Source organism: Conger conger, chromosome 2 (assembly GCF_963514075.1).
Source record: "Conger conger chromosome 2, fConCon1.1, whole genome shotgun sequence".
Lineage (NCBI taxonomy): Eukaryota > Metazoa > Chordata > Actinopteri > Anguilliformes > Congridae > Conger > Conger conger.
Genome location: NC_083761.1, coordinates 11,579,926 through 11,594,495, shown reverse-complemented (window position 1 = coordinate 11,594,495; position 14,570 = coordinate 11,579,926). Strand labels below are relative to the sequence as shown.

At 39.5% G+C, this 14,570-nt stretch overlaps 1 protein-coding gene across 4 annotated transcripts in view; it reads left to right on the top strand.

The window, feature by feature from the left end:
* The window catches only part of LOC133116402 (calcium-activated potassium channel subunit alpha-1), a 173,852-nt gene extending 162,029 nt beyond the window's left edge, over positions 1–11,823 (top strand). For 2 of the 4 annotated variants that reach the window (XM_061225913.1, XM_061225922.1), the window contains 5 exons: positions 3,273–3,467; positions 4,021–4,139; positions 4,786–5,007; positions 8,985–9,013; positions 11,482–11,823. In XM_061225913.1, the coding sequence (XP_061081897.1) occupies positions 3,273–3,467; positions 4,021–4,139; positions 4,786–5,007; positions 8,985–9,013; positions 11,482–11,633 (717 nt within the window). In that variant the 3' untranslated portion in view covers positions 11,634–11,823. Of the gene's footprint in view, positions 1–3,272; positions 3,468–4,020; positions 4,140–4,785; positions 6,998–8,984; positions 9,014–11,481 lie in introns of those variants that run through there. The other 2 variants (XM_061225896.1, XM_061225904.1) reach the window with 2 other exon arrangements.
* The last annotated feature ends 2,747 nt before the right edge of the window (positions 11,824–14,570 follow it).

The following is a 14,570-nucleotide window of genomic DNA, read 5'->3' as shown; positions in this document are numbered from 1 at the left end:
GGTCAGCAGTGTGAACGAAGGGAATTACAAATCTTAGAAGCATTATAATTGATTCTGAACTTTGATGTTTATGATTGAGGTGGGTGGAGTTGTGATGTATATCACAAGAAATCAGTTATTTTTGAAGCAGTGATATTTTTCATTTTACTATGGCCTGGCCCTTGGGTCATTAGCTCATGTTTTTTAGTGCACTAGAACAAAAGAAAACAAGAGGCAATCGCCTCACTGGGGCCTGACCTGTTCTTAGCCTGGAGACATACATATCGACAGCCAAGTTCATATGGAAGACTATAACGCAACCCAGAAAACAGCCCAATGCTGTTGTGCATAATCAATACATATGCAGTACAGGTCTTGTTCTTCTACTGTAAATCTCCTTGACAACAGTACTGTAAATGTGATTCTTCCATTTAACTAAAATGTGGTTTAGAAACCATGTGTAAATTCTCATATTCACACATTGTGAACAGAGCCGCAATGTCCTGAATATTCTGTGTATTTCTTTAATTGAAAGGGTCATTGGACACACGTATACACGCACGCACACACACACACACAAACCAGCTTTTAAGGCTTTTCTTGTCTGTATCTTTTGCAGGAGTGCTTGAATTAGCGAGCTATGGTTTATTATGCATGGCTATGCTTACCACATAGAACAACAACAACAGCAACCATCATTATGATCACCATCTCATAAACACAGTTTAATATTTCGTATTATTAGCTTTAAAAAGCTATAACAAATGAAAAAAGTATATCTATAAGACATTTCTTCAACTTATATTTTTCCATTATTCACAAACCAATTTCTTAACATACTGTATAATGGCTTGAGTGCCATTTTCTTGAATAAGGACTAACCACAGTTTTCAGGTAAGGGTTCCAACCTTACTTTAACAATCCTGTTCACTTAAAGTGACACTGAAAAGGGTATATGCCCCTCTTACGACAGACAGACAATCTTTGTTCAGATAATGTATAAATAATTATTTAGAGACCCCTGGTGATAGCTCTTACTCTGTGACAGAGCTTTCATTCCTGTACTTGAGCATCACTGGAGGTGTACTTTAACTGAACGCTCAGCCATTATATCCAGTGGTGAGAGCAGTCTCCTGCTTGGCTTCTGTAAAATATCAAGTGAATGTAAGACAAGAGATGACTTATAAATGTTTATGAGATCAATTTATGTCTGCTCTGCCAGCCTGAGTCATGTAGTATCCCCAACGTGTATCTCCAAGCCGACTTAAATGTGTGTTTGGAGAGGGACTGCTACATTTACAGTGGCCATTGCAACAAGCCAGCTGACATTGTGAATTATAGTACATTTTCTCAAGACGAGTGATGACCCATGTCTAATGAATTAAAGCTCCCTAGGTCACCTGTTTTATATTGCTAGTTAACAGCTAGTGAGCACTTTATTAGGTATTTACTAGCCTTATTTTTAGACTTATTGGTCTTCTGCTGCTGTAGCCTTTTCACTTGACGTGTGGAAGAAACAATAGCGAAGAACCTGTTTATCATTCTACTTGATGACGTAGACGTCGTGCAGACACACCTCTTGGCTTGTTCATATTAAGTATTTAAAATGTGGACTCCGTGTCCTTGAAGGTTAACAGCCACTCAGATGTTCTGCTCAAGTTCCACTCACAGACAGACTTTGGGAAATGAGACGCTACATTGATCAGACAGACCCGCTGGATATTCCGTCATCAAAGAGAAGTTATTTTCAAGGCCCTCCTCATAAAATGTGTCATCAAATGGATTTTCAAGTGTCACATTCGATGTTTTAACAAGGTGGGCGCAGAATGGAGCTCCTTTTAATGATTTGTTTGACATATAAAGGTGGACCCGGGCGCAAGCCCTTTCATTTGCCGGCGATATTAGTGGGGTCTGAGATGTGGGGGGAGACAAAGAGCTGTTCTCCGGCTATGATGGCTTCATTTGTCTACCTTTCAGTCTGACTGAGGCTAGAACAAAGCCGCCTTGGAGTGCACTGCGCACTGGACAAAGGTAATGCTTCCTAATAGACGGGACTCATCCATCATTCCGCTCAGCCGTGCTGTCAGCCTCCCGGAAAGATGTCACGCCGCGACTCCAGTCGCCGGAGACGTGACTGCACGACGTGGAAATATATAAATAAATTAACAAGACCAATCTATAGCAACAGAGAACCAGAGCTGGGGCTAATTGATTCCCGTTCTGCTGTGACAATATGCTGAACGGACCACAAAAAAAAAACCCTCGTACTGTACTTACCACATTTGTTCAAATTAACTGGAGAATGCGTATCTGTTTTGAGCTCAGATACAGTATCGGTCTGGACTGTTTTTGTTTTTTTTTTGGCTTTTGTGGAAGTTATAAAAAGAAGGTGCTAGGTGGCAGTACTAGACTGATGATCTTCCTTGGATGCAGACATCACCTTTACAGAACACCTGATTTGCTAAGGCCACGGGAAGAGAGACGGGTACAGAGGGTGACATCACACAAATCAGACAGCCCTGTGGGTGGTGCCTCCTTTGATTACTTGTCACTGAAGTGTACCAGTATTGGATGTTCTTGGGTGTTGTTTTCATATCAGATGTATTTGGTGTTTGTTTTATCTTGATGTTTCATGATGGACTGAATGCTCTATTGTGTCCATGGAACAATACGCTGTGTAGTACAGCCAGGGCTTCATTGCTAGATTTAGACACAATGTAGTATGTTTTTCTGTAAGTGTGAAGGTACGAACACAAGCACGTAGAAACAAAAACATGCAGGCGCGTTATTAATTTCACCACTTTCTTATTTATAGATGACATATTCCATGATTAAAAACTGCAAAATAAAGTGGCTATAATTGTACAGAAAGACATCCTTCATATTAACTGCTGAGGTTTATCCTAGGTGAATAGAGATTCAAATTTAATTTGTAAGGAAGGAAAAGCTGTTTGTGCCTGTCTGCATGGCTTTGCCATGCTTGTTGGGGTATGTTTTCACAGTCATGTAGACAGACTTTTTTATTCATTTGTTATATGATAGAAAGAATACAGCTGCACCTTGAATATGTGTTTTGGTTGAAGTTCTGGTGACGGCTAATGGAAGTTAAAAAGCCCACTGTAATTGGGTTCCGCTGTCTTTTTGCTTCTGGAAGAGAGCAATTTGAAGAGACAGCTCCGGGTTTAAATAACAGAACTCAGGGTAGCTTGCAGTTTGGATGTCTTCGCTTGTGACTTTAATGGTGTTTGCTTAAGAGATTTTCTCCTTTTTTTCCCCCCCTTTTATCTCTGCAGACGTACTTCAATGATAATATCCTCACTCTGATCCGGACGCTGGTAACCGGGGGTGCTACGCCGGAGCTGGAGGGGCTCTTGGCTGAGGAGAACGCGTTGAGAGGGGGCTACAGCACCCCGCAGACCCTGGCGAACAGGGACAGGTGTCGCGTCGCGCAGCTAGCGCTGTACGACGGGCCCTTCGCAGACTTGGGGGTAAGCAGGTCTTTTGAGAAGTGCTGACTGCTTTCCACGCTTTTCCGCGGCTGGTTTTCGGGTCTCTGCTCTTGTGTCTTTGTGGGAATCGCACGCGAAAACGCAGGAACAGAGAGTGTTTACCGCAGTAGGCTCTGGGTGTCCCGGCTCTTATAACACATCGGGCTCTTTAGCAATGCTGTTCTCAGAGGTTTATATTATCACTCATTAATTCTGTGTTGCAGTACACTTTATATGCTGTGATAATAGAACTGCAAATTTGTAGATCAGGAATTATTAGTTAGTCGCGCTAGTCTGGTTTTACTTTGTTTGAAAGCACATTGATGATGGTTGTCCTATTTTTTTTGTGTGTTGATGAAACTTTTAAACTTTATTATAGTGTATTTATATGCAATAATACATGTGGCCATCTTGGTGGAAATACTGTTTCTATAACTGTAAGGCATAAGAATAGTATAAGGCACAGGCATGTTGTGCTGTGCCTTTGAACATAATGTGACCGTGATCAGCCGCATATTATTATAATTTCATTTTATTTTTATTTTTTTTACAGGATGGTGGCTGCTATGGTGACCTGTTTTGTAAAGCATTAAAAACGTATAACATGCTGTGCTTTGGAATTTACCGGCTACGAGATGCACATCTAAGTGGCCCAAGCCAATGCACAAAACGGTACGTCATCATCAAGTGGTCCTGCAACGCACTATATAATATCCACAAGAGTATCCTGAATGTACATTATTATACCTAAACACATAATAACATGTATGTATGCACACTGTACAGATGGATTCATAGATTTGTTACTGTATATAAAATCTCAATGGTACAAACCCGCTTATACAAACATGAGAGCATTAAACTAAAAAAAGCTGTCATTTCAGTGAGATCCTGATTATTGCTAGCTTGATTTTTGCTTCTCACCTTTGGATTATAGCTCTTAAAAATGAGAGCTGCCTTTTGAAAAAAAATTAGGCTGCATTTTTTCAGTTCCACTCAATAAAGAATTAAAAATGTTTTGAATAAGTGCATTTTCCATCACTTTAAAAATGATGACATTTATGAACATTTCATTCTGTATGTACTATATGTGAAGTTCATAACTTTAAAAGTAATGAGTCATCTAGGCATTACATTTAATGTGCAGATTATAGCAGCTGTGACAGCTATACTTGCAGAATCGGAGGTTACTAATGCATGGCAATTGCTGGCTTCATCACTTAACATAAAAATGGCACCACTGATTTACATAATAGAAGTTGATTTTAGTATTTCACAGTTTTATTTATCTGCTGCCTCCGCTCCTTTCCCAACGCAGGTATGTTATAACGAATCCGCCGTACGAATTCGAGCTGGTGCCCACGGACCTGATCTTCTGCCTGATGCAGTTCGACCACAACGCCGGCCAGTCTCGCACCAGTCTCTCCCACTCCTCCCACTCCTCCCATTCCTCCAGCAAAAAGAGCTCCTCTGTCCACTCCATCCCCACCGCCAACCGGCAGAACCGCAGCAAGGCGCGGGAGTCCAGGGAAAAACAGAAGTACGTGCCCCTGTAGAGACGCTCCGCCCCCTTCCGTGTGTGTGCGTGTGCGTGAGCGAGTGTGTGAGACGCCGTCTGCAACTACCGCGTTCACGTACGAGGGACTCCTGTGCCTGCCTTTGTGGTGATTCCTGTGTGGGCCTTGGCCGTTTGCATGTGACCCTCACTCTCATCTTCATCATTCTCATCGACGTCATCATCATCATCATCGTTGCCAGTGGTCTCAGCGCTTCCTCACAACGGCTGTGTGTTCAGCATTAATGTGACTGCATTAATTACTGGTAGATATTACCGATAATGATAGGACAACGGACAGATGTGTTATAATGCTGGAAGACTTGAAGAAACCACGCATTTATGTTCTGTTATTGTAATTGTTAATTCAATTATATTCATCAAGCATACACATTCAATAGCACTTCTAAGAAGGCTGCACTGCACAGTGTTTTGTTCATTCGAACTCAAAGTACCTTTCAAATGATCACATTGATAATATATCTAGCACTGCTCTTTAATTGAATCACATATATTTGTTGTTATTATCTGTTGGTCTGATATACATGTTTATCAAGTTCGTACAACACTGTGATTTTTGTGCTTACTATCCAATATATGCTTAGATTTGTGAAATATTGAAGGTTTTAGCTGAAAAATAACACTTGGTTGATAATATAATAAAAAATTAAGATGCCTTTTATTTACTACAGTACTACAGTATACAGCTACAGTATATATTACAGTCTGATACTATCTGACAGACTTACTGTAACAAGCCAGTGGAGAAATGACTAATATGCTGTTTATGAGTTGCATTTGGTACATGACTGTTGGAATTTAAATCTTACTTTTCAACTTTTGTGCAACAAATTTTTCACATAATATATGATTTTAAAATGTTGAACTGCTGAAACTGCAAATACCTGGCTCAGATTATGGCACTGTCCCAGTTATTGTTTGTCTTGTTAAATAATTAGTTATTATCCATATGTTTTCTTAATATTAACAATACAAGCCCACTGAGTTTGACAACACAAGCCCGTCTCAACTAATGAACTCACAGAGATAGATAATTCTCAAATGAAAAGGAAGTCTAAAGGGTAACGTTCGGCCAAAGACGGGCCTTCCCACATACAGTAAGGGAGTGACAAGGCCCAGAGCTACTGTTGATCTATGTGCTATTGAGATTCCTGACACATCCAGTAACATCTACGATGGGTAAGGTATGATTTTAGAAGAACACCAGTGACTTACTGTCAGTCTCCTGATTTATCTTCAATAAATTGTCAAGCCTGTCTGAATCGGGGGGGGAGAGTTGGGAGGGGGAAGAATTAGTCAGTGTCACCGCGTGGTGAGGGTGACATAAATGACTGTGACTACGGCCCATCACAAACAGGATGCATTTCACCCTGCCAGTGAATGTACAGGCATGATGTTACAGATGATTGTAATCCCACAAATGCAGTGATATCACTACTTTTACTGTTTGTGGCGGAGCGTGGAAGGTCTCTTTTGTTGCCAATGTCTCAAACCAAAAAGAAGTGTGTTAGCATTCACAAATCATGGAGTGTAAAAAGTGTGACCACAATTCAGGAACACAGCCGTCCTCCTCTGCAAGCATGCACCCATAATACACAAATACATTTTTATTTTATTTGAGTGTGTGATCTTTGAAAATACTGAAATTGTTAAATCTTTTGGACCAATGCTTGAATTTGTACTCATGAAACACTGTACAGGATAATTATAAAATTAGAAACTATGTAAAAAGCATGCACTGAACAAATATGGAATATTATTATTTTTTTGTCTATATCATCCTGCCTTCAAAATGATTTCAGTATTAAAGGCTTGCTAATATATGCAATTTGCTAATATAATATATCTCAAATGAAAATTGCATGTAATCTGGGAACAATGTGCAATGCTATGAAAGTGAAAGTGGAAAGAAAGTGATATAAAACTCAAATAAAATATACTCATATCACACAAACCACTTTGTTTAAATCTTATGGCTTGTAGAATGCTGTGCATGGAGTGTTTCTGCCTGATATGTCTATTACACTGCACACATACTTATTTCTATAAGTATACTGTATGTATGTGTACTAATATATGAACTTGTGCCTGTAAATGTTTACATGTATTAAGTTTCATATATGTTAAGTTTACATTCTTAGAACATAGAGTTGGTTTCAGCCTGGATTTGATGAGCTTGGTTTCTATGACCAGAGCATTTTTCCTGACATGACCAAAATCTTACAGACCAAATGATATGCACTCTGTGACCACTTTATAAAATATACATGTTCACAAGCAAATACTGTATCTAATCAGCCAATTATGTGGCAGAAATGCAGTGCATGAAAGCATGCAGACATGGTCAAGAGGTTCAGTTGTTCAGACATCAGAATGGGGATGTTATCTGACTTTGACCATGGATGATTGTTGGTGCCAGATGGAGTGGTATGAGTATCTTAGAAACTGTTGATCTCTAGGGATTTTCACACGCAACAGTCTCTAGAGTTTACAGAACAATTGAGTGGCAGTTCTGTGGGCAAAAACACATTGTTAATGAGAGAGCTCAGAGGGGAATGCCCAGACTGGTTCAAGCTAACAGGAAGGCAATAGTAACTCAAATAACCACGCATTACAACAGTGGTATGCTGAAGAATGTTTCTGAACACACAACACATCAAATCTTGAAGAGAATGGGCTACAGCAGCAGAAGACCATTAAGTCCAAAAATAGTCTAATAGATATCTAATAAAGTGGTCACTGAGTGTACATGAACAAACAGCAATAATAATCACAATACTAGCATGTTTAATTCCTTGCAGTTCCTGTGCAAGAGATGCTTATTTTAGATTGCCCTGGAGTATATTGTCAGATTTTACAACAGAAGAGCTATAGAGTGTGATTTACACTGAAAGTAAATATCATAGTCTGCTGCTGAAAATGGCAAACGTCAATACGTGTCTAGTATTTAATGCAAATGGATAAAACAGAATTGATGAATAGCTAGGTATTTCATATTGGCAAACGCATAATGCAAAACCGATAACGTAATTTTGTTACATTAAGCCAAAGAGAAGTAATGTTGAAAGCTTGCGAGTGTAATTCAGGCTGTTTGTCATGTGCGGATGGCAGAAATGGAGAGGCAGCTATAACGTGAAATGTGGGTTTTGGCTCAGGCGGTTTCTGTCTGACATCACTGAGCAACAGTATCTGAGGGAGACGCAGTGGGATACAAAGAGCCCTGTGAATCAAACAGCGACACACATCACTCTCCAGCCTCAGAGTGTTGAACCAATTGTGTGCTTCCCTCCGGGTGCTGATTTTAGACTGCCGCGTTAGCACCCACACCGCTCACAACTGTGACCTCTCCATTTTCGGTGACTGGCTTGCCAGATTGCATTGTGGGTGTCACCCTTTGTGTGTCCCCTGCACACTGGATTTTATATTGGTTTTGAGGCAGCCGGTTTCAGTCTTCAGACACAGTACCTGTACTCTATTTTAACATTGGTATGTAAGCCTACGTAAGGGCATGAATGACCGATATAAATAATATTCACAATCCTTTTGAGCCCTGGTTCAAAATCCAGCTATGACCAACTTGAAATTGCTGGCTACCAGCTGTTTCAAAACATATGTAGCTTGAACTGGTCAAACCAGAGAGATTTCCTAGATTGGCAGACCACTTTATGCAGTAAACCAGTACAGTACATTGTGTACCAAAACATAACTGGTTGAATTACTTTCAAATGCTCTTTGAATGGCTGATTCACCACAGTGACTGGGAATGACTGTCCCTAAATCTTAAACCTCTCATAAACTGAGAACCTATTGAAACAGCCATGGAGTGACTGAAACAACACTGAGTAGAGAATGTGGTCATGTCAGTGAATGTGTTTGAGACATTGTAATTTGCTTTAAATACTGTTAAACCTACTTACTGTAGACTACTTCTTTTTCTAAAGTGCAACAAGGATGAATAGAATGGGCCAAGGTATGATTGAAGTTAATGATTATGCATGAAGCAGCAGAAGCAGTGGGTTTCCTCATAGCTTTGTCCTTGTGGAGACCTGCGATGAGAAGGGAGCGTGTGATGTCACTTGGCGCAGTCATGCCTTATCTCTTCGCTTTCCAGCAGAAAGTGAAGTGGCTGCTTCAGCCGCCATGTCGTTGCACTGCCTGAGACCACCCCAGCATCGCATGTGGTTCATCATATTCCTTTGGTTGTTTTTCCTAGACTTCAACCTTTGTCCTTTGAATTCTATCAAAAGCAATCCTTTTTTTAAAGCAATATCTGTGTTTTAGTTGTTCTGTTGTTCTATTTTTGTCACAGATCTAATGACATTTATTTGTGTTTACTTCTTGTGACAATATCAATTTACCATTTGGTTTCATGGGTTTGTTATTTTGTCTAATCTGAGGCTACCTGGAGCACACAAATTCTCTGTGTGAATGCACATTTCCTTTGACTTTTCCTTAAGCACATTCAGTCAGGGGTTAGAGGAACACAGAGACATGCAGTAGATAACCCTTACTGAAGGATATTGCTGAAGTAGTACTGTAGGACAGTGCCCTTGCACTATTCAACCATGAGCATCATTATATCTGTTTTTGTTTTCTTCCCTGGATTTTAAATCACCAACTGTACTGTGATCTTGCATCACTGTTATGATATCCACACCTTCCCCATGTCAACTTGTACTCCTCATGACCATTTTACCACAGTGCACTACAGACTATGTGGTCTATATAATATAGGAGAGCGAGCACCAATCAGATGTGTCTCTCATTGTACTGGGAGTAGGTGAAATCCCTGTCCACCTGAAGCTAGGAGGAGGCATAATATTCCTCTCTCATGGGTAATGTAGTCTACCAAGGGCACTGTAGCCGTGTGGACTCTGTCCCCCAGTGGGATTTCCGCCATGCACTTTGACCTCTGCACCCCTGACCTCGGCTCACATTAACTGGCTGAGTGCTGGGATGAGCCCTTCCATTACTGGGTTCAGCATGGGCCCTTTAGCCAGTGATAGGGCCTGATGGAGGCACTGGTGAGTGGGGAAGCAGGGCCCACATTCCTCCCCTGCGTCGGTGACGGTTGGAAAGAGAGGTCCAACCCAGAGGCTGAATTGCTCCGTGCTTAAATCTGTTTATGCAGACCTCAGCGCTGTTTTTACAATGACTCCCTGTAGGAATGTTTCCTACGATGAGCTGTTGATCCGTACTTTTTGAGTCCTTATTCGGTTTGCAGAAGTCGTTAGATAGACTAGATTGTTAGGTACGAAATGGAAGTTTTATTTGGGCAAAATATAGTGTTAAAGCAGAGAATAATTTATCTCACAGTTGTTGTGTCTTGAAATTGAATGCTTTCTCTGAGGAATCTCTATTTCCCAAGCCATTAAGATTTCCACCGATGGAGAAATTAATGTGTGTACTGATCATACAGGACTGACTAACATAGCCCCATATTCAAAGATAAAATACCCCCCCCCCCTTTTTTTACAAGGATTTTTATGATCAAGAAAAATCCTTGAGATGAAAATGTGTGCACTTACTGAGGGAGTACATGTGTACATACTCTAAACTGTGTGTACTGCGTAGCCAACAAAGGAGGTTGCAGAGTGGATGTGCTCTGCCAGCAGTGCTCTCAGGGGAAACAGGATGCAGTAGCTGACATTTTTCACCACCTCAGGCACACTTACATCAAACAACCACGCTGCACTAAGCCCTTTGCATGGAGGCTGTCTCGCACACCAAGCTTTGCACTGAATTATGGGATACCTCACTGCTCCTCGGGACAGCAAGAGGGATTACAGACTAAATTGATTCACTGAGATACTTTTAAGGCCAAATTAGAAAAAAAGAAGGCATTTCTTCAATGGAAATGTTTGGCTTTGTTTTATTATATGTTCTTTTTGTATTATTTTCCATTATATACCCACTGTAACCAAGCAGACATTCATAACTCTTTATTGCTTTGCTATACCACATCATAGTAGTTCTGTAGATGTGCTTGAACATGTTTTAAATGTTAAAACATGATACACATGCACATGTGAACACAACTTTCAATAAGCTCTTTGTTCCACTCATGGAATATACTGACTGCGTATATGCCATGGGTGTGGATGTCAAATCTACGTTCAAAAAAGGAAAGATATTTACATGTACAGCTGTAATGTTCCAAACAATTAACTGTGAATATAATGTATGTGTAATTGGATACTTAATGATGTACTTGCTAGCGAAATTGATAATATCGAGTCAATGAAGCAGAAAGCATAGCAAGTATTAAGGTCTGAAGGGTATTGAAAGCAGAAAGCAGAGTAAGTGTAATAGTAAGTTTAAAGGTATGAAGCATATTTAAAGCAGAAAGCAGAGTAAGTGTAATAGTAAGTTTAATGGTATGAAGGGTATTGAAACTGATGTGAATGTTTTTTCCTCCTTTGCTCGACTGTCTCGCAGAAAAGAAATGGTTTACAGATGAACCGGAAAATGCCTACCCAAGGAACATTCAAATCAAGCCCATGAGCACTCACGTGGCCAATCAAGTCAATCAATACAAATCCACAAGCAACCTGATCCCACCAATCAGAGAAGTTGAAGATGAATGCTGAATTCCAGGCTCTTGATGACATTACAGAATGCAGGAGAGTCGGGACTTTGTCTCGGAAAGGACGAGATGACAGTGTCAACACTGACGCACACTCGCACCACAGACCAAGGATCAAGAGTTAACATGATCACTGATGTAGAAGGGACCCTTCTGCCTGTATACATTTAATATGTTACCTCCATGCATTTTGGACCGACATTACTTTATAAATAACATATATATATATATATATATATATATATATATATATATATATATATATATATATATATATATATATATATAGACAATCAAATGAGAATTGTACAGCCCATAGCACTTTTAAATTATTTAATAATTTCATAATTATTTGAGGAAAAGAATTGCTTCCTGTAATTTTTTTCTTTGCAATACTGCACCATGTCTGTGGCCAGACTCCATAATGAGCTGTTGTTTTGGAGAATGAGGGTCACTCCAGTGAGCATAACCAAGACAGCTTCCGAAGAATGTTACAATCCCGCTGTAATGAATGGAAATGGTTTTTTTTTGTTACGCATATCCCATTTCTACTTCTTTTACCTATTTGCACTAAGGAAGTTGTTTTTGACTAAGATTTACCCCCAAATTTTAATTTCAAATCGTTGGATGTATTTTCTGTCACAGTTTGTCCAGCTTCCATTGTTGTTGAACCACAGGTTGTCAAAAGCTCCCCTGTACTAGACATAGGCATTATCATGAATTCATCTGACTTCATTCAGCCATTCTTAATGTCCTTAAAACTGCTAAAAAGCTAATATGCATTGTTTGGATTTGAATCCAGTGAAGTGTATACATCTGTTGAAGCTATAATAAGTGAAATGGCCAATGATGTCTTGTCAAACAGATATAATCTAGTCTTCTGTATGCTGTGTCTTGGAGCCTTACTTGTACTGGACATTTCGGTGTGGTTTCTCAGCATAACCAGCACACAAATCAAATCAGAGAGTGAGATTTATATTCCCAAATGAGAAGGCTTCTGACCAGGTGCCCAGGTTTTCGAAGCTATTTTCTGCACCATATAAATTGCCAGTACATCTTGGATCAATGCACTGATATCCTTAGGCATCTTGCCTTTGTCAACGCCCAGAGTCGAAGCCCTTGTTGAAAATGGTTTACAGACTTCAGCTGTTTAAACTTTCCGAAATTTCTTGGAATCAACATCAATCTGAGCTAACTATGGCCATACATTAGTGGTGGCCATTTAGTGGGGAATTAACTGATCACGATCCACCTTAACACGCCGCTGTCCTGCCAGTAACCCAAATATGACTGAGCTGTTCTAAATGGGATTAATATTCAGGAATGTAGTGAACTCAACAGAGAAATCCAAGCAGCTAGGAAAATGGTTTCATATATACAGTTAAAATGAACATTAAAAAATAAACTCTTTATTTGATATTTTCTTTGCGGTTTGCGATGTAAAAGTGATGGGATGCCACGTATTGCATAAAGTGGGCACTGGTTTCTCCTTTGGCTGTAGCCACTGCCTGACACGGGCCTGGCATGGAGGCGACAGAGCGCTTGGATGTTCTCCATGGCCAGGCCTGATGCCACACCCAGAGAGGCCTCAGAAAAGGAACGCTGGGACACATTTTCAAAAACAGCTCAGTCATATGGTGTGTTAGGCGGGTCTGGACAGTAATGTCACATTCAGCTTATTCTGCTGCGAGATGTGTAATGGTGCAGGCGTTTTGATGAATCAATGCTTCACATTGCTGTGCAAGCTTTTCGAGGACTGACTTTGACATTGAACTGAATTCTTACTTTGGTAATGGCAACTTACACACACGTACACAGACTTGTTTTATATTCACATGAGCATAAATTCCATTTTAAATTTACAGGCTCTTAAAGTACATTTCACCATGTACATGGAGGAAAAGTTTAGAGTGATTCGAGTCTAAACTCACACCACACATCATCCTCATTTTTGTTTTTTGTTTTCCCCTAAATATACATAAACAGTGATAAAACACATATTACATACCCACAAATATAGAAGCTTGTATCAATTCCCACAATCTCTTGAAGGTATTATGGGCTGTGTGGGACTATTTGGCAGTGATATTAATTGAAAAATGTGCTCAATGACGCCCATTTTCTATTGGCAAACAGAAATTAAACTGAATCATGAATGATACAGAATAATTTGGTATGCATACATTTTTAAATTCAGCATTGAAGGGATTTAATAAAAAAGAAAATACAGAAAACAAGTTTTAGTGTCTTAGATTACCCACAAATACCACTTTTGTGTATCACAAAAGTGTTCTTTTTTCCATTACTGATATTTTAACTGAAGAAAATTTTAAATAATAAACTATTTTCCAGAATATGCTATGGAATGACATTTGAGAGTTCCTGGATCAGAAGCAGGTAGATAATTACAGTATAAATATGTTTACTGCAATATTGCAAAAGGTAATACTTGCCGGCAACATTTGCTGTGTACATTCTGTCCATTATAGTATACATTTTCTTTTATTAAAATGAACTCGGATTACCTGTCTGTCTACTGGATGTGGTCTAGTGGTTTTGCAACTGCAACCACATACAGTAGACTATATTGGGGTGAATTTTGGAATTGTGATTACATGTTGTTACATTTTGTAGCAAGTAGACTTATAAAAATGTGAATAGAATGTATGTATAATTGGATAGTTGATGATGCGCTTGCTAGCCTGAAAATTGACAAAAGTTGCGTTTACCCATAAATTGGAAAATGAAAGCTAATTGTGTAATATAAATTGGGATTATTCCATTGTACTTCATTGTTTTTATATTATTTTTATCCTTTTCCTGTAATGAAATCCAGTTCAAATCAAATTGTTGTGCAATACATAATCCTGCAATCTGTAAAGCTTCTCAAAAGTTTCATTTCATATGAGGAAAGCAGCCTACTACTGTATGTGGATGATGT